Source organism: Etheostoma cragini, chromosome 11 (genome assembly GCF_013103735.1).
Source record: "Etheostoma cragini isolate CJK2018 chromosome 11, CSU_Ecrag_1.0, whole genome shotgun sequence".
In the NCBI taxonomy this organism is placed as follows: domain Eukaryota; kingdom Metazoa; phylum Chordata; class Actinopteri; order Perciformes; family Percidae; genus Etheostoma; species Etheostoma cragini.
Window position 1 is genome coordinate 12,014,982 of NC_048417.1, and position 20,075 is coordinate 12,035,056.

Below are 20,075 nucleotides of genomic sequence, written 5' to 3' on the forward strand. Positions count from 1 at the left end.
TCACTTGGTAGAGCAGGAGCACATGTGCAGAGCGGCTGTGGGTTTGACTCTGACCTGCAGCCCTTTGCAGCGTGTCATTCCCCTTCACTCTACCCTTTCACGTTGTCTTCTGTCCTGGAATTAAAGGCCTGAAATGTCCCAAAAAAATCTTTTAAAAAGTAGGCCTACGATAATAACGGAAAAAAGGCAGATATTCTTGTATCCCTACCTGAATCAATTCTTGTATGTCTACACTGCTCAGAACCTTGCATGTGGTTGTCTTTTCTTGCTGTATACTGCCACCTTGTGGTATAGAAGAAATATAACACTTAACTATCACTTGGAGATAACTTACATTTTACATTTTGAAAACAGGACTTTTAGGGCTACTTGTGACATAGCTTTTTTTTAACATTGTGGTAGTGCTTATCCTAGTACTTATTTCCCCACTGTCAGCTATTAAAATAAAACTATTAAATCAAATAAATGTTGATAATTAGATTTGGTATTGCCCAGCCCTGTGCTTGTAGCGTGAGCATGTGCTTGCCCAGGCTGGGCAAGAAGTTAAGAAGCAAGAAGCAAGAAGTAGTTAACCAAGAAGCAGGCTAGTGTACTAGGTTGATTGATGTTGCTTGTGATTGAACTGCGAACTGGGATTTGGCCTACTGTACTAAATATCTTGTTCTCTGTCACCCTTTGAATGAAGCCTCTTAACATGGACTCTCAGTCTTACAACAAACTGTCTCCATGGCTCAGACATCTGTGGTCTCTTGGACAAGAAGGCAGGTCTATAAATAAAGATATAATTTATTACTATAAGACTAACTTTGGAAAATATCCACTTGATTTGTCAAACTCCGATGACTGAAACTCATATCACTTCTGTTTGAACTTTAGAATTAACTTTTGCGCAGAAATAGAATTTTGTCCCCTATCATTAGAAATGATCTTTTTTCGGGCTAGTGTGAACGAAAGTCATTTTAGACCCTTATTAGGCTATGTCACAGATTTCAGTGGTTTGAAAAATTTGCCCTGGTGTATAGTGCATACTTAAAAATAAATACATTAAAATGAAAGTAAATAATACAGATAAAAACATGTACAGTATAACTATTTAACAATAAAAAAGGTTGTATTGTTTACTGCAGGATGTGCAAAATCAAATCAATGTGCTGTGTCTTCCTACCAGCTTGTTATTTTCATAGACAGTTAAAGGTTATTCATGAACACGTCTTTTAAACTCAGAACCCAGACACAGTCTACTGCCCAGAAGGTGGCGACATTGTAAAAAAGAAAAGAAAAAGTCAGGAATGTGAGCTCCAGTCCACAGTTTGCAGCTCACTTGGCGTTTTCAAGTTTTTACTCAGGCGCGTGCTCTGCCCACGGATGTATAATAAGACCTGTCTGCTTTGTGTTGTCAGGCAGAGAACAAAAAAAATCGCATCAGTCAGGGTGGTGAATGTTGTGATACATATGCACCGAACGATAGTCATTTTTGTTGTCTGTTTTTAAAGTAGTTAACGGTAGGCCTTTATCATTTTTCTACAATGTCGGTGGGTGTGGAGTCCGGATTCTCGAGCGAGGAGGTCTTAAACAGCCGCTTCCCTCTTCATCGGGCATGCAGGGATGGGGATGTCGGTGCCTTGTGCTCCCTTCTTCAGTGCACCTCAAACCCGGCTGACCTCTCGGTGGAGGACACCTTCTACGGCTGGACGCCCATACACTGGGCCGCTCATTTCGGAAAGGTAGCAATATCGCTAGCTTGGTGTTTGACGGACAGCCTTTCCCGAATTGAACATTTTGGTCTCCAAAATGAGCGCCAACAATCTGCGACATAGTTAAGCCTCTCGTCTCGGCCATTTCCTGATGTTTGCTGGTAAAACTAAAAAGCAGCCATCGTTAACTGTAGGTGGAGAATGGACATTAAACGTTGAATGGATACTGTTCTCTAACGTTAGCTAGCTAACGTATATTTCATTAACTGTAGCTACTGATATCCATTATACATGTTAGAGTAGATTAAGGTAACATTACGATTTTGAATATAAGTAACGTTAAGGTTTTGCGAGTAAAAAGCTCAACGTTACCTCGTGCAATTTTAACATTAATTGAATGGTCGTTAGATGAGATGCTGACATAGCTAGAAAGGAAAATTAACCTTCGTGAGTTTAACTTTTGCTTGTTAACTTAAACGCAATTGATACAATGATACTAAACACGGTCAAATGATTGAAAACCAGGTGATATCTGAACACAAAACTACGTTTCCACGGTCAGTCTAAAATATTTTTCGAAAGCTTTAACATTATATTCAAAACGTCTGGTAACTTGCAAGTCAACGTTTAACAGTAATGATCCATTTCTAACGACCTGACCGCTCCTAAAGAATCACACCTTACATATATGCCAAGATTTGTGTTTACACTAACTAGCTGGCATTAGGAAGGCAGGCCTACCAGTAACCGTTTGCACATTAATTGGATGCATGCCAAAAGCAAGAGCTATGAAGACTGAGCCAGGCGACACAATAGCGCTGCATTTTTGCTTCTAACCATCTATAGTAGTATGCTTGTTTATACCTGTCCAACGTCTTCCTGGAAAGCAATGAATTAATGAATCGCTGCACACGCATTCAAAATAAACTGAATTTCCATGCATTGCCTTTGTGTCTTCACAGCTGGAGTGTGTGATGCGTCTGGTTCAGGTGGGCTGTGGTGTCAATGCGGTGACCTCCAGGTTTGCACAGACGCCCACTCACATTGCTGCATTTGGGGGCCACCCTGAGTGCTTGTTATGGCTACTCCAAGCTGGTGCAGATATTAACAGACAGGTATGACATCAGATGCACACTAAATACTGCACACCAGGGGAATTAAACGGTTCGGTTTGGCACTTTAAAAACCACCCAGCTTATCAAGTAAGAATTATCCTTTTTGACATTTCCTGGAGAGGTGCATGTAAACATGATCTAAAAGAGGAGAGCAGAGGTTGAGCTCAGACTGATCCCATCAAGAAGCGTCATACTAAAGTGGGGTCACAACCCTTGCAGTCTACTGCTGCTACTTACCCCTCAACCTGATTTTATATTTAGATTGTGGTAGTCGCAGTTTCTGAAAATGCATTTGCTCTCAGATTGTTGTGTGTTTTACTTTTCACGTTGTTTTCTCTTCATGTATTTTCCTGCGGACTCATGTATTCACTGGGGCTATATCTTATGCTCTGCTGCACTGCTGAGAAAAATCAAATTAGTAGGTCATGATTATATAACGGGTCTCGTCATCATGAAACTGATTGAATTTGCTCAGCACAAGTTAAAATAAACACCTGAGAAACTCGGGAGAGCTATGAATTGTGAGCTTACCTCTCTTGAATTCCTAATATGACTGGTATTGGACAGCAGAGTAGCTTCGTGTTTAAACTCAGCCAACTTTACAGTTGTTGGAGACATCCATCTTGTGTATGTTACTGTAATAAATGTGTGTGGGCGGCGGTGGTGAGGTCTGGGTGAAAAGTTCAGGTTCTGCCCTGTAGAGTTACACCCTCTTATTGTCTGTTTTTTTTTCTTAAACCTGGAGGCAGAGAAGGATATTTGATTATAAACATACCGTAAGTCCTCAAATAAAAGCCAGGGACTTTATTTACCTGAACTCCAGAAGGTATCAGGCTTTTATTTGAAACAGGCTTTTACCAGGTTTCACCTCATCTCGGCTATTTACGTAGAAAGCCGTGCAGGTTTTGAACAGCTCACCCGGAGACTGACGGCAGAGGACATTTAGAAACTTGTATCTCACTCAAAACAGCATGGGTGGCTTTTTTTTCCAAGTTTGTATAGACCACCAGACACACAATAACACCCCAAATCCCAGACAAAGTGGTATTGTCTTTTTCATAATATGGGCACTTTAAATTAAATTGTTAGTAATGTACATTACGATGGGCTTGATTTAGGGTATTTTCCACAGTGATTTTTCCGTGGCCTTAATTTGACCACGTCCCCGCCCACTGTCAGAGTCCGGCTTTTAATTTAATTGACCAACGTTCTGAGAGAGAGAGAGAGAGAGAGAGAGGGAGAGAGAGAGAGAGGGAGAGAGAGAGAGGGAGAGAGAGAGGGAGAGAGAGAGAGAGAGAGAGAGATGTATAACTATATATATATATATATATATATGTTAGTATCTGAAACAGTGTTTTTGCTCCTCCAACTGTTCTCATGCGCAATACAGTCTTGCTTTTTGTGTGTAACGTCAGTCTTTTGTTATCACTCAGGACTATGTGGGCGAGTCGCCCATCCACAAGGCTGCTCGTGCGGGCAGTCTGGATTGTATCAACGCTCTCTTGATTCAGGGAGCGAAAGCTGAGTAAGTCCTGTGATCAGATCTGTCTTCGTTTCTTTTCCTCTGTACTATTACACATCTAAGTTAAACCTTTGCAAGGGATCGCCACCAAACTTAACTCAAAACGCTGCATTGATGAAATGGAAATGCTAGATTTATGTGATTTTTACAGAGTTGCAAATAAGAGTCAGATGATCTGCAGATTAACTTTACAAATCTGAATATTAGATTAAACAAATAAAAAAAAACAATTATAATTTTGAACTTTACTTTGTTGATATTATGGCTGTCCTACACATACCCAGCCAGAAGGAAGCTGCTCTGTTAAATGCTGCTATCCTAACTTTACTCAATTACTTTACGCTGTACACTATGCATAACTAAACAGTGGTGTACATAAAAAAAAAAACGCAGCATCATTTTCAAAATAAGTGCAGCATCAATATTTTAAAGATCATTACAATAAAAATCACCTTGTCTTGCTAATATTTGTTTAATTTTGGTTTTAAACCATATTATTGTGTTACACATTTATTTATCTTCCTCCAGTGACTTTTAATTATTGTGGTTCAAATATTGTGTGCAGTTTATTAAATAGCAAGAAATTTTAATTTGATAATAGACTTTTAGTTTTTGGTGTAGAATGCTAAGGTTTACAAAACAAATCCAGCTTAAAACAGTTTGATCATTGATGCAGTATGTAATAGAATTGGTGGAGCTCCCTTGAAAATGTGACACATTTCCTTAAATTGTTGTTTTATCATAGCAACAATTCACATTAAGTTGCCCTCTGTGTAATGGTATTGACAAAGAAATATTTGGTTAATGGAAATGAGTTAGAAGTACTTTTTTTAAGTCACATTCAGCACTTTGTTTTTTAAGAAAGAGCTACATTTTAATACAAGTAGATTACCTCAGTACTGTGCCTTTTTTATTAACTTAATGCTTTGTAAATTTAGCACAATCATTACATGTACAAGAGGACAACTTAATGTAAAGGTTGACAAACTGTTAGTCTAGTAGGCCATATTGCATGATAAATCTAGTGTGTTGTTTTCTTTGTTAATATTTGTTTTGGTTAGTGTCTTATATACACAAGTTGACTGGATGACCAAATGCACATTGCCTCTTTTTCCTGATGCCCTTTTACAGTCAGTATGAAACGGCTATAATTCTGTTGCAAATGAATGAAATTGCATCAATCATACATAATTGGTTGCATGCTATTTTTAGGAGACTGCACAGTAATTGGAAGATCAGATTGCCTAGTTTTGATGAAACTACTTTGGCTGCCGTCATTGGACAACAGGTGTTATTTGACAAATACAAAATGCTCTTGGTATTAACAAGATAAAACATAAATAGATTATGAGATAATGAACTTTACACTATTAATGTAATCAGCCCAGGTCACCCTGTTTCTTAGTAGTATTTTAGGAAGTGGGTAAATAATCCACCTAAATTGTAGTGCTAAGCCACACCTTGTTAGTTGACAGCTCCTTTTGTGCTGTTTGATTTATATGAACCACTGTGTTATTGTTCGTTCACCAGAAGTATGAACAAAGGCAAAAGAGACACAATCCATCTTTCTTGTTTCTTAAATTCAGAGTTTGTAAAACCTGTATGGACACAAATCAATTACAAAGGATTGCATGACATAAACCATAGATATTATTTCTAGAAGGGCGTGTATGCAACTCAATGAACAAAGCACTTAATTTACCTACAGTTGTATTTATACAAGTATACAAATGTTAATTTTTAGCTGATTGTTACTCATACTCTTAGTTTCTTAAATGAGTGCATGTTTTGTTTGGCTAGAGTAATTATATAAGTTTATATAGTTTAATATTCTAGGAAGCTGACATTAAACATTGCAGCATATTTTAATCAAATATTAAATTTAGACATTTGCCAGTCTTTCTTTCCAAGCTCAACTATTGTCTTGCAGTTTGATTTTTTGCAACAAGTTGTATGCCAATTTCTGATGCCATTGATGTTTAGAGACCCAAAACAACCAGGGGGTTTATATGTACAGTTTATTGTGTTGCTTTTTTTATTTGTTCGTCCTGAAAGACCTTGTGTTCTTCTAAATCTGAGCTCAGCAAATTATGTCAGTGGCAAAAATTAGAGATACCATAGTAAAATATTGGCTCTACTTAGTATGTACGTGTTACAATGAGAATAGAAGGCATTTGTATTTTACATTATTGAATGAAGTTAGATTATTCTGCTGACTTTTGGCCTTCCAGGTACCTCCTTGCAAACACACTTTTTTTAAAAAGAGTTGTTAAAACACATGTATAACCTCTTCCTTGTAGTTTATTAGACTACATGGCCCTATGACATAAAACACAATATAGAAATAAAAGAACTCAAATAGTAATTGTATGCTCGTTGAATTAATCCTGATAGCTGCGCCATGTTGGTTTTTGTTAGTCAAACTGTAAACCAAGGTGATTTATACTCTTAGTGGAACCTTCATTTCCTATGAAACCCCTGGTTGATTTGGCTGTTTCAACAATACAAAACCAATATGTTAATTTAGACGTGTTTAATCAATCTTTTATTTCTTGTTGAGGTATTGTAATGTGCATTTGGTTATCAGCTGATTAGTAATATTTCTGATGGAAATGATCTGTGATTTCTCCCCCCCGCAGATTACAGATTAATGCATTTAGTTCAGTCCATGTATCAGGGTTTTGTTTTTGTTTTTCTAAACTTATGACCCAGAAATGTATAGAGGGACAACTGGGAGGGAAACTAAGAGGCACACTAGATGGGTATGAGGCTCATGACATTAATAATACACAATAACATTAGACTAACTTCAAAATTAATTTGGTGTCAAATGTTTGTTACCAATAATGCTAATTTCTCACTAATATCTTCTTCAAAAAATGAGGCTTCTAACCAAAAAAATAGATAAAGTTACCCAAGCCAAAAATAAATAAATGTGAATGCCTAATAATCCTTATGTACTTTTTTAATGGAAAAACATATTGTTTTGAATTCAAATTGAACTGAAATGCTTAAATAGCCAGCAAATGAATAGGCTATTTGTACATGAAATAAAATATTAATAAGCCAATGTTTTGTGGCACAGTAAGAAATACTGTTGATTTATCATTTATGAAGATTTTGTGTACAAATTAACATTGACAATTGACATCAACGCTTGTCTAATTTCTTTCCTGTTATTTTTTTTAAGGTAGTGACAAAAGTGGAAGACAAATGCAGAAAATTCAGTAGATAATGTATTATATAATGGGCTGTAAAATTACCTTAACCCATTTTTAGAATTGATATATTTATGGTAATATTTTAGTAAATCAACAATAAATATACGTAATAAATTACAGTTTGTGAATATTTTCCTTTTTTTTGAATAACCTAGCACAATTTAGAAATAACTAAAACTTTATTTCAGTTCCATGAATATTTCCTTCATTCCCGGTTCAAACCAGGTCAGATTTCACAGTTCAGTGTTTTCATGGTAACATGAAAATTTTAGGGGAAACCTACATGCTGTCTGTCTTCCCTCCTTAAGATCTCGTCATATTGATGTCCATCTTTTGGAATCCGCTTTAAGCACCAAGCTGTTACACCTCTACAAAATGCCTCTGTGCTGCCGCACGCAACAGTGAACTACCTAACTACTACAGTGAGAGTCAAACTTGCTGCATCACGTTAATGAGATGGATATTGAACTTTGTTTCAGTAATATTTAATCCTTAACATTTTCACTTATTTTTCTTGCTGTAAAACCTCCTTTTTTAAACTTCTCACCTTGTTGGGTTCCTTTTGTGAAGATTCTTGAGTAAAGGGCGTTTGCATTGTGATGAAAGACCGCTACTGGCCAGCTGGCCAGAGCCTTCTTAAGAGGAAGAAATTAGCCTGTCAATGCCCTTTATGCGTAAGCTGTATGATTAGAATATATTATTAGAATATATTTTGCAACACTTTGCAGCTCTGACTTTTCCTGCTCTCTTTGCACTGCATTCTCAGGCTGTAGCTTGATGAAGAAAGAGAAACTACACTAAATGGATTCTCCTCTGATTCATTCAATTCAGAGCTTTCTCTCACCGTCTGCTCCCACCAATGAGTCAACACACCTAGTTGGCCGAATGTCTGCCGAAAAAAGGCCTACTGTGGTTCAGAACACCATCAAAATTAGACCCCTCAGATGAACAGCCAATGCCCAACAGCACCTGATGACTGGGTTTGAGTCGGGCCCAATACCTCCGGAAAGTTTTCACTAAAAGCTTTCACCCTCTGAGTCTTTATTCATTTTCATGAAACCTTGGCTATGAAGAACTTTATTTGAGATCAACTGAAACTATACCGGTAGTATCATGGTTGAATACCTTTTTCCCGTTTTCCTATGACCCATTGAACTGTGTCCTTTTACATACCCCTGTTTCATATTTGCACCGGGATGTTTCCCTTGCACATGCCTGCACTGGAGAGACTTTTCCTGACAAAGAAATAAATGTATGGAATGACAGCAGATGAAAGTGGGCTCTTCCTCTTGTGATGCTTATCTTTGTCCCATTACAAAGTGAGAAGACCTTTTTTAATTGGGACAGCAAGCATGACATCTGAGCTGTTTTGGTTCGGTAATACAAGAAGATAAGAATTTTGTAGTCTTATTGAAGAAACCGGTCTCACTTGCTCACTTCATTTTATCGTCACCTCATCCTCTTATCTCCATTTAATCCTAATTGGACAAAATTATAAGTGTTCAAAATTAATGTTCGGTCCTTGTGTCCAAATTAAAACTAACATCAAAAGACTACATCTTTTACCTGAATAAATGTTTCCTAAATTAAACATTACAAATATAATTAAAATCCATTTGTCTTCAAAAATGAGCTTCCCTTTACTGTTACTATGATATTTAATCTCTAATATTAAATAACATCATTTTGATGGTATGTCCACAGTGCCCGCCTCTAAATGTGATTGGGCTGAATGAGTTAAAACAATTTCAGATAACGGTAATATTAAATGAATAACCTTTTTCTAATTCCTAACACGTTTCCTCATCAAAACTAGGTTTATATTATTTGTCATGAGCCTCAAAGTGCTAAGGTGGTCCATTAGCAAGCTAGCAGCAGTTAGGAATGTGTTAAGAGGCTTCCGGTGATCAGAGTAGGGCAGAGAAAGAGGCTTAGAGCAGCTGAGTGAGATGGGTTAGATTTTACATACCATCATGTACTGAACTGTGTAATGCTAACAATCATCCTGTTGCAATGGTTATTCACTGTCATTTCACTGTACCAAATATTTTACTTCATACACAGAAATGTTTTATTTTGTATGTCACAGTATTAACCCTATACAATATCATAGTCTGTTTTGACATCTAATCTTTTGTCACCTTTTCCTTTATGAAAGTGACAAAAAAAGTTTCAAAAAAAGTCTTCTATACTGAAACAGAACCGTACGTCTTAATGTTTTGCAGCCATTGAATTGGAAATGACTTGGTTTTTTCAAGTAATCCTAGAAAGGGGAAGAATAGACACTGCTGAGTCTGCCCCGTTCCCTGGGATAGCCGCACTGTTGTGGCATTGAGTGTTCTCACTATCGCTTCCTATCTACACACTGGCAAACTGTTGAGGTATTTCTTGCGGTGATTGGTTTTAATGCTAGGTTTTTATGAATCAAAACTAAAGTTTTAGACCTGCATGCTTTGCTTATTATCCATGATTGTTCCTGTATCTAGTCTTTTTTTATTTTATGATTTAGTTTTTATTCTGTGAACTAACCATAGGAGCCCTTTTTATATGGACAGGTTTAATCACGTGAGTCCCATGTCAACATGTAGCATGATAATAGGCTGCCTCTGGAAGGTTAGACGATAGTTAGAGAAGATGCATACTGTGTGCTTAGGACGGAAAAGCAAAGCATACCAGGCATTTACAAAGAATTAACGCTTCCTTTTTAAAATGCATACTAAACCTGGGTTAAGTAATGTACTCTGTTATCAATTTTTTGCATCAGTGCTTACCGTAGATGCAAGGTCTCGCTAAAGGAATACTGTTTTTAAGATTTAAAGGGATTATTTGCTTATTAGGGACCATCTATGTAGTACAAAAAAATAATTTACAAGGATAATTTCCATCTGATTTGAACATAACATTTGCTATTCAGACGCTACAGCATCTGAAACTCTCCTTGATTCTTTTTGGTCCAACTTTAAAACAAGGCTAGAAAGGCAAAGGCTAGTTTTCTAGTTTTAAAGCTTAAAAAAATAAAAATAATACAAGACATGGTGGTGTTTGGTGGGATTTGATCTGAGGTCAGCAAACATGGCTCCAGAGGCTGCAGAGCTAACTACTGGACTGTAATAAATGTAGTTTGTAAATGTAGTGGCTGATTATTGCTTAAAGGATAAGATAATACGCCTTTAAACATTTATTTTGCTTACTGTAATGTTTTGTTTTTTTTTTAATTTTCTGATGCCTCTTGCCCATACTGATTTGTTCAGTGAACATTTTCTGTTTAAAGAGAAACTTAGTTTTTTTTGGGCCACTGAATTGTTGAATAGAATTAAAAATATGAGTTTAAAAAAAAAAAACATTTTGGACATTTAGATTTCTATTCCTTAGAGTGAGACCTATACATCTACCTTACCATAAAATGGTTTTGTACATGTAACCTTTTGGAATAATTCTTTGGAAGCGTTAATTTTGGAGGGGACGGGTAATGTGCAACAAGTTAATGTGTAATTTTAATATTTTTTTTCTTCAATCTTAAATTCTTTATAAAATGTTTTTCATGTGCACTAGCTCTTGAAATGTTTCTTTTTTGCACAACTGTTTATATAAAATGCAGAGAGAACAATTTCTAAACACAATGAATGACCAAACAGCAACTGTGTACATTAAATGCATTTAATTGTGTGGAAGTCAATGTCACTTGGTTTTAACTTAATAATAAATTGTTGAAAAAACTAGAATTCAACAAAACACAATAGTTTATGAACCAGCCACCAGGTATGCCACTTCATTCACTAAAAATCCTTTATCTTACCTTATCTATTTTTGGTGTATTGATATGTTTATAAATCGCCTGCAAATGGTAAAGTTTTCATTGTTTCTGTCTAATTTTTAATAATAAATACCGTTTTTAAGCTTGGATGTGAGCCAAAGTCACAATTCCTTGACAAAGACATTACTGTAAGAACTCATTTTGTAGTTCAATGACATTTAGACACAGAACAAGTGCAGTATTGTTGTGTAATTGGCCAATGGCCAGGAAAGAAATTCTCATTAAGCTAAAAGGCCTCCATCGGTGAGAGTAAGACTGGCAGACATTTGTTCTGTCACGATAATGTCATATCAGCAGGAGAAAATTGAATGTTTTGTATCTGGAAATCTATTCACTAAATAACTGCATCAGCAACAACAACATGCATACATATACAAAAAGTTGATTCTTAAAGTAGCAGTTTTTTTATGAGAGACTCATCCGTCATGGTTTTATTTTCCAGTGAAATTGCTTCCATACTTAAGTGCATTGTCCAAAAGCTGTATAGCACAACACTGTTTGCTCATTCATTAATGAACTCAGAAAATCTCCTTATTCCTGCGCCTGGATATGATTGACACAACTGTATGTAGTGCAAGAAGTCTTAAGCATTTACAAATACTCCTTACAACGGTTTCTCTTGTTTTTCATTCGTTCTTGAAACAACATGACTACTAGGTCTTCACAGCTTCACCTTTCACCAAGAGAAGACATCTGGATATCTAATGGTTGAAGGTTGAAGTTTGTCTTGATTCGTTGGAATTGTTGATTTTCTCTGAAGATAAAACTTATATCCTGGCCTCCTTTGGATAATCAACTTGTACTTGAAGAATTCTACAATCTTCCTCTTGTTCTTTGTTGCAGGTTTTTTTTCAGGAATACAGCTTATGTTCTACTTTATACACACACAAACACAAATATACAGTGTACATTCATGTGGACATGTGCACCGCTCCAGGTTTTTTATGTTAGATTCTTTTCAACTTAAATTTGGGACAAGGCATCATTGGTTGGATGAAGCTTTTCAGAAATCCTTGATCAGTATCATCGCTGGAAATGTGAGATGACAGCAGCCTTTCATCCTTTGCTAAATCTTTCTTGAATTTTTCCTGCAACAAGATCTTTACATCCCTTACAAACATTTTACTTTTGGATTCAGTGGATCGTTGGATAGAAATATCATCATCCTGTGCAGTATGTCAGATTAATAAACAGGTGCATACCTACAGTTGTCTCAATCGTGTCCTTTTGCAGCAGACATTTTATCCTAATTATTTGGAAACTTGTCAAGATTTAAGTCCTATGGAAGATGCAAATGATCCAAAAGGATCAGTCGTCATCTCTCATGAGGATGACGAAGAGGATGTGAGAGGGTAGAGCAGCATAGGCTATGTCTATACATCTGTGTCTGTCTGTGTATGCGAATACTTGCCTAATGAGTCTGTATGAATGTGTGTGTGCGTGCACGTGTGCTTGGATGTGTCTTATTTTGTTTGTTTCTTATTTGTGTGAATCAAGCGTACAGTGCTTGTCTCTAACACTCCTCCTTCTCGTGCAGTATGAGGAATGCCAGTGGGCTGACTGCTGCTGACCTGGCCCGCGCCCAGGGATTCCAGGAGTGCGCTGAGATTCTCTCCAATGCCCAGAACTTCCAACAAAACATGGCTCAGTCACATAACAGGGCTTTTCTCAATGGCATGACCCAGAATGAGGGCCATGCTCGGCCAACTATCCAGGGACGCAGCTTCTTGAATGGCGTTCCCAACAGAAAAAGGTCGTTTGATGGCATGGAAGCAAACCCAATGAAGAAGGCTAGACCAAACGGTAGGTCACTAAGCTCAATAACATATTTTTTACATTATTTTTCAACTTTTTATTTTTTTATTTTTTCAGGTTTTGTTGAAAAGAAAACTGCATGCTGCTTAAGACACGTAGCATATTTTAGCATTGACAAGGTGCGTGTGTGTGTGTACTAGAGTGACATAAAATATACCTGATATGTACACTTTATAAAAAACAATTTTACTTATTATACAGCTGTTATTTTATTTTAGCATCAGGCATAAACTGTAAATGGTTTTCTGTTATAAAACCAACTGTTCATTTGTCTAGTGTTGTAATGCCATGTGTTGAGGAAAGAAGGAGCTGAATTAATTGATTGAAAGCGATGCGATAGTGCTTAAAGTTCAGAACCAGTATCTTAAAATTTGATGACAAGAAACTTAAAGCTATTGTGCGTAGATTCTGTCGCCCCATGATGAATTCGAAGTAATGACAACAAAACAGTCGGTGCATCCACATAATACAAGCCTTCCATTACTGCGCAAGCGTCCCACCCTTCCTCCACGCAGTTGCTAATAGCCAAGGGGGACACGGAGGATTAACCCCAGGTCAAAAACGGACAAAATTTGACATTTTGTGTCCCTTCTCAGACTTTTTTTGTTTTGTTTTATTTTGTTTTGTTTTCACTAACACCACCTTACTTACTACCACTAGTGGTAGGGGCTACAACACCAAAGGCTCTGTTTCCAAAGGTACAGAGTCCGGTGTGGAGAATGTAGAGAAGGCCAGCGTCTGAGGGCCGCAGGTTTGGGGGTGGGGTGTATGGATGGAGGAGATTGAAGAGTTATTGTGGGTCCAGTGCATGGAGGGATTTATAGGTAGAAAGGAGGATTTTAGATGTGATGCAGGACTTAATTGGGAGCCAGTGAAGGTGGATGAGGGTTGGGGGGATGTCATGCCATGATGGACCTCTTTAGAAGAGGTAAATAGCTTCACTCTAGTTTCTGTGAGCAAAAGTCACCAGACAACACCAATATCTTAACACAGCCATACTTAGAAATACAGAGAAAGCTTTAATACGTTTTGAAAAAAACTGGGAAAGTTATGGAATTTGAAAAATGCAAATTCCAGGCCTGGAAAGGTTTTGGAAAAATAAAAATACCCAGAAAGTTTTGGAAAAGTCAGACTTTTTTTAACTAAGCATAAAAATATGTGATTAATAAAAAAAAATCTTTTAATGAAAAATGTATTTCACGTTGTCTTAACCTTGACGTTCTATTCTGGGCACGATATTACGAATTCCACAATGAACCACATACACTCACCTAAAGGATTATTAGGAACACCTGTTCAATTTCTCATTAATGCAATTATCTAATCAACCAATCACATAGCAGTTGCATTTATTCTGATATTGTTTACCATTCTGACATTCATAAACTGAATGTCAGAAGGGGAAAGAACGGTGATTTAAGCAATTTTGAGCATGCCATGGTTGTTGGTGCCAGATGGGCCGGTCTGAGTATTTAGCAATCTGCTCAGTTACTGGGATTTTCCCACACAACCATTTCTAGGGTTTACAAAGAATGATGGGAAAAAGGAAAAACATCCAGTATGCGGCAGACCTGTGGGCAAAAATGCCTTGTTGATGCCAGAGGTCAGAGGAGAATGAGCCGACTGATTCAAGCTGATAGAAGAGCAACTTTGACTGAAATAACCACTCGTTACAAACGAGGTATGCAGCAAAGCATTTGTGAAGCCACAACACGCACAACCTTGAGGTGATGGGCTACAACAGCAGAAGACCCCACTGAGTACCACTCATCTCCACTACAAATAGGAAAAAGAGGCTACAATTTGCAAGAGCTCACCAAAATTGGACAGTTGAAGACTGGAAAAATGTTGCCTGGTCTGATGAGTCTCTATTTCTGTTGAGACATTCAGATGGTAGAGTCAGAATTTGGCGTAAACAGAATGAGGACATGGATCCATCATGCCTTGTTACCACTGTGCAGGCCGGTGGTGTAATGGTGTGGAGGATGTTTTCTTGGCACACTTTAGGCCCCTTAGTGCAAATTGGGCATTGTGTAAATGCCACAGCCTACCTGAGCATTGTTTCTGACCACGTACATCTCTTTATGGCCACCATGCACCAATCTTCTGATGGCTACTTCCAGCAGGATAATGCACCATGTCACAAAGCTCAAATCATTACAAATTGGTTTCTTGAACATGACAATGAGTTCACTGTACTAAAATGGCCCCCACAGTCACCAGATCTCAACCCAATAGAGCATCTTTGGGATGTGGTGGAACGGGAGCTTTGTGCCCTGGATGTGCACCCCACAAATCTCCATCACCTGCAAGATGCTATCATATCAATATGGGCCAACATTTCTAAAGAATGCTTTCAGCACTTTGTTGAATCAATGCAACGTAGGATTAAGGCAGTTCTGAAGGCAAAAGACAGTCAAACACAGTATTAGTATGGTGTTCCTAATAATCCTATAGGATACATTGTCATTCATTTTATTGTTAAATCTCTGAGGATAAACGTTAACACTGATTTTAATTCTAATTGAATAATTTCGACTGAGATTTTTGGGAATACATAGTCATGGAAATTTGCCAAAAAGTATTGGGTAACATGCAGAGAGAGTTTTGTGGAGCTGAGTCTTAATTGGCTCAGTAGCAACTTATTTGCCAATGGCTTGAATGTAACAGACGTTCATTATTATAAAAGTTTAACCACTAACGTTTAAAGAGATTAAAGAGTATTTTTGGAGATTTACTGTAAATAGTTCAAGTTATTTAACAAATATTTAGCTTTTTTTTTCTTTTCTTTTTTTTTTAGCAAGTGGAAATGAATAAATGTTCACAAAAATCAGTGTTCATTCTTAAGGTAGCACTATATTCAAAATGGATGCAGGAACAGCAGGATATTCAACTGGGGCCTTGCATCATTGCCTAGAGTCTCTTGTGACATGTCTGAAGTTAAAAATGAAGTTCTTTTCAAATATAATTTGTAGCTTTTGCATGCACCTTGTTCTCCTAGGTCTGGGCATGCCACCCGGATTGCTGAATGGGCCACTGGGAGGCACTGGAGAGGCCCAGATGGAAAGCATGAGCATGGAGTTGGCAGCAACTGTGACCTCAGGTGGGCCAGAACCCTTTGCATTTGGGCTGAATGGGTTTTCACCACCTCAAGTACCGGGGTCCATGGATCAGTGTGGGGACCAGGGGGGACAGGACAGGTCAATCCCTGCAACTAAAGAGCTGGATGTCATCACTGTGGCGTCAATGCAGACACCTTGTCGCTGCACCAACTCTTATGCCTACCTGTAGAGAGAGAGAGAGAGAGAGAGAGTGTGTGTGTGTGTGTGTGTGTCCGCGTTTGCTAGAGTATATCTTTCTGGTATTGTCAGGCTGTGTGTTTATTTTTATTTTTTTGCATAACCTGCATAAAGGAGTACATTTGTTTTGATTTGGTGCTAAGCTACATTTGAACAACATATAACAGTGAATGGGCTGTATTTTCTTCTTATCCACATACCTAATTATACCCTGATGGATTACAGTATTAACATTTCTTTGTTATGCAGATATATTTAATGTATCCGTCCAGTTATACAAATAATAGTTGTATAATCTTTTATTTTTATTTTTTTAGGTTCATGATTAAAAAGGGGTTTTGTTTTGCACAATTATACAGCTGCACTCCAACAAACTTAGTAGCATTCCCTCAACAAGATAGGGTCAAAAGGGCAAATGTAGGTCATATTGGCATTACTGAAAATAAGTCTTGGTCACATTTAAATCAGTCGTTATTGCTTGTTAAATTGTAATGTGTTGCATAATAGGAAAAAAAGCAATTCATTGGTCCCCTGAAATTGTGCTGAAATGGTTAAAGCTGTCAAATGCTTATCCCAGAGAGAGCAAGAACACTTTAAAATATAATCGCAAAAAAATGTTTTTACCATCAGTTGAGTTTATTGAATTAAATTGAGTTTATTTTGATTTTAAATAAGGCTTAATATTCATATAAAAATAGACGCAGAGGAAATGTCTGCTGGTTTTGACCGCTACCACACATTAGCTGACACCATTTTGTGTTCAAGAAGGACATTATGCCAAAGCATATCTCAACATGAATGTAGCTCTTAAAGTATAAACTATTCACCGTGCAGCTTTTTTGTAGTTTGTAGATCTTGTACTAAGACATAGTGGTCCACGGGCTTGGAATGGGTTATTCCTCTGTTTTATCTTATTGTTTCCTTTTTCATTTTTGCTGTGTGCTTTTTGATTATCAAGTATGGTAAATGTTTACTATTAGCAATGTTTTTAGGCAACTAGCAAGGCTTGCACATCTGTATGCTACATCCTAATATCCAGTGTGATTTCTTCTTTTTTTTAAGTTGATGATTTTACAATCGGTAGTTATGAATTAACAGTACTGCTCTAGAAAGTTTGCATGAATTTGCAAAAAGCCTTATTTCTTGAGCTGTATTGAATAGTTGAACTAGAGCTTGATGTACAGTACATTATTTTCATTCCATTGTATAGATACGGGGAAGGGGAATTCTTAATGTATTTTGTAGTACTATTTGATGTTGCAGTAGGGTTCTGTTTATTTTGTTCTACGTGGCAGAAAGTTTAACTGTATAGTCATTCAATTAGGAACAGCCAATTCTTAGTACTAAGCTGGTTTAGCTTTGTACTTGATTGTGTGAAATCATTAAATGTTGATTAATTTTATAAGTGTGACTGGTGGACTTTTGTTTTCTTGATGCATTCTCATTAATCTGTCAAGTCCTGTCCTTTTGGTATTTTTGCTAGCCTGTAAAACAAGAAAAAAATTTAATTATTTTCAGATGAATTCAGCTAGTTTCACTAACCTGAATTTTTATTTTTTATTTGAAATCACATCTGCTTATTATGTTGGGTTTTGGATTATGGCATGCCAACACCTGGAAGATTTAAGGCTTCCTTGACTTGACGCAGTAGCTTAAACACCACTGTGGAGACAAAGTGGCCACCTTGTCCTACAGCAGTAACTACACCAAGTCGAAACGTATGGGTTTCTATAAGGCTCTGGAATGTACTTTTCAATTTTTTCAATCAATTAGTGAGGGTCAATCAAAAAGAATCTTTTAATCTTGTGTGTAATACAGTCACGTCTTCTAAACTTCTTTTGTAGTTGGCTGCTAATTAGAAGTCCCGTTCTAATAGTTGTGCAAAACAAAATCAAGCCAGTGTTTTTAGTTTTCCGTCTCTCATATTTATAAATGCAGGAATAGGGTCACAAATTAATTACATATATTCGCTATTTGTCTCATTTCCAGTGGCAGGTGAGGATTTTTCCTCAAATGGCCACAGTCAGCCACAGCTTCCGTTTGGGTGTGACTCAGCAGCCGAAATCTTCCATGGCCAACTCGTCTACAATGACTCCTCTGAGAACAACGGCACTGAAGGCAGCCAGGTGGAGCACCAGAAGTCTGTGAAAGCAGAGCAGTTGTATGACCATGCCTTCTTTACCACCATGCTTCTTTACCATGGATCCTAAAGTACAAAAGATCTAGTTGACAGGCTGTTTTTTGCCTGACTGTCATAAGCCCAAACAAGCATTCATTTGCCTTAAAGCCATTGAATAGTCCATTTATTATTTAAAATATTTGTTTTTGAAAAGGGCAGGCCCATTATTGATGGACTGACATGTGTAACTGATTAATAGTTAAGAAGTGGGTGTTTTATTTGTGTTGTCAAAGAGAAAGTGTTTGTTAAGCCTGTTTTTTAAGTTTGATAAAGCTGTAAATATTCTAAACCAAGCATCTGTATTGAACCACTGCCAATACGTTTTTTGTTGTTGTTTTTTAACACTTTGTTGTTTCTGTCTCAACTCAAAGTGGGATCCCTGCCTCTTGATGGTAATACAAACAATCAAAGTCCTATGTTACTCATTAAGAATTAAAAGTTTAGCAAAAGTTACATTTTGATTCAGTTTATTTTTGGACATTCACTGCTATAAATAAGTTATGAAATAAGCCCTTATCCTGGCAAATATGCCATGTTAACCAATAATAAATAAACTGCATATAAATTGTGCTAATCCTTACGTGGACTTTTAAAACCACAAGTCTTAAACTGTTTTCAGTTTTTTTCAGAGGTTTATCCATGATACTGCTCTAAAGGGAGCAGAACTACCCCACTCTAGCCTTATAGTAGTATAAATATATTGTTTGATGTGAATGGACAGCTCTATAAAGTAAGGTGTTTTATTTTGGAATTTGGACTTATGGATGTAAAATTTGGTCGAAATTATAATCAGGTCGATTAATTAAAATTGAGAGGCAATATTTGTCATAATTAATAAAAACAAAAAGTACATTTTCCCAACACAAGGAGAATTCAGAGTAAATAAGATCAGCTAAATATCTAGACGGTTTACTCCAAAATAATTTAGTATGATGGCATAACCAAAATAAATTCACAAGAGTGTACAATTTACATTAATGTCTATTTTGAGCTTCTCCAAATATTGGTTGGTTGGGTAAAACCTATGAAGCATTTTAAAAGAAATCTCTTTGACTTTATTAGTCAGACAAAACTTCTGCGGCAGAAGCCAGACCTTGTCCCAACATATATCTCTAACAAAACTGCACCAGTGTGATGTAAAAGAGGGTGTACTAATGATGTCATGTTGACGAATTATTTTAATATTCTTACAGTGTGGAGAGAAGTAACTTCTACCAACAACAGGATCAAATACATAACCTAAAACAGGGATAACCACCAGCCCTGTAACCTCTAAAAAGTGCAATTACACCTGTGGGGATAGCATAGAAAACAATCGAAAACTCCCTAGGGGGGACGGATACTAGGAGCGAGTCTTGTCAGATGCAAAGGGACAAACATCACGTCACTGTGGCCCAGCTCCGTCAGAGGCGACGC

At 37.1% G+C, this 20,075-nt stretch overlaps 1 protein-coding gene across 3 annotated transcripts; it reads left to right on the top strand.

The window, feature by feature from the left end:
• The first annotated feature begins 1,317 nt into the window (after positions 1-1,317).
• Positions 1,318-19,097, top strand: ankrd10b (ankyrin repeat domain 10b). 3 transcript variants are annotated; one of them, XM_034886344.1, is made up of 6 exons: positions 1,322-1,724; positions 2,657-2,809; positions 4,243-4,334; positions 12,904-13,169; positions 16,183-16,284; positions 18,476-19,097. In XM_034886344.1, the coding sequence occupies exons 1-6, from the start codon at positions 1,527-1,529 to the stop codon at positions 18,688-18,690; spliced, it is 1,026 nt and encodes a 341-aa protein (XP_034742235.1). In that variant the 5' UTR covers positions 1,322-1,526; the 3' UTR covers positions 18,691-19,097. The 3 variants fall into 3 exon arrangements, with proteins under 3 accessions (XP_034742236.1, XP_034742235.1, XP_034742233.1); XM_034886342.1 differs by having other exon boundaries at positions 1,323-1,724; positions 18,470-19,097; XM_034886345.1 differs by lacking the exon at positions 16,183-16,284 and having other exon boundaries at positions 1,318-1,724; positions 18,470-19,097.
• The last annotated feature ends 978 nt before the right edge of the window (positions 19,098-20,075 follow it).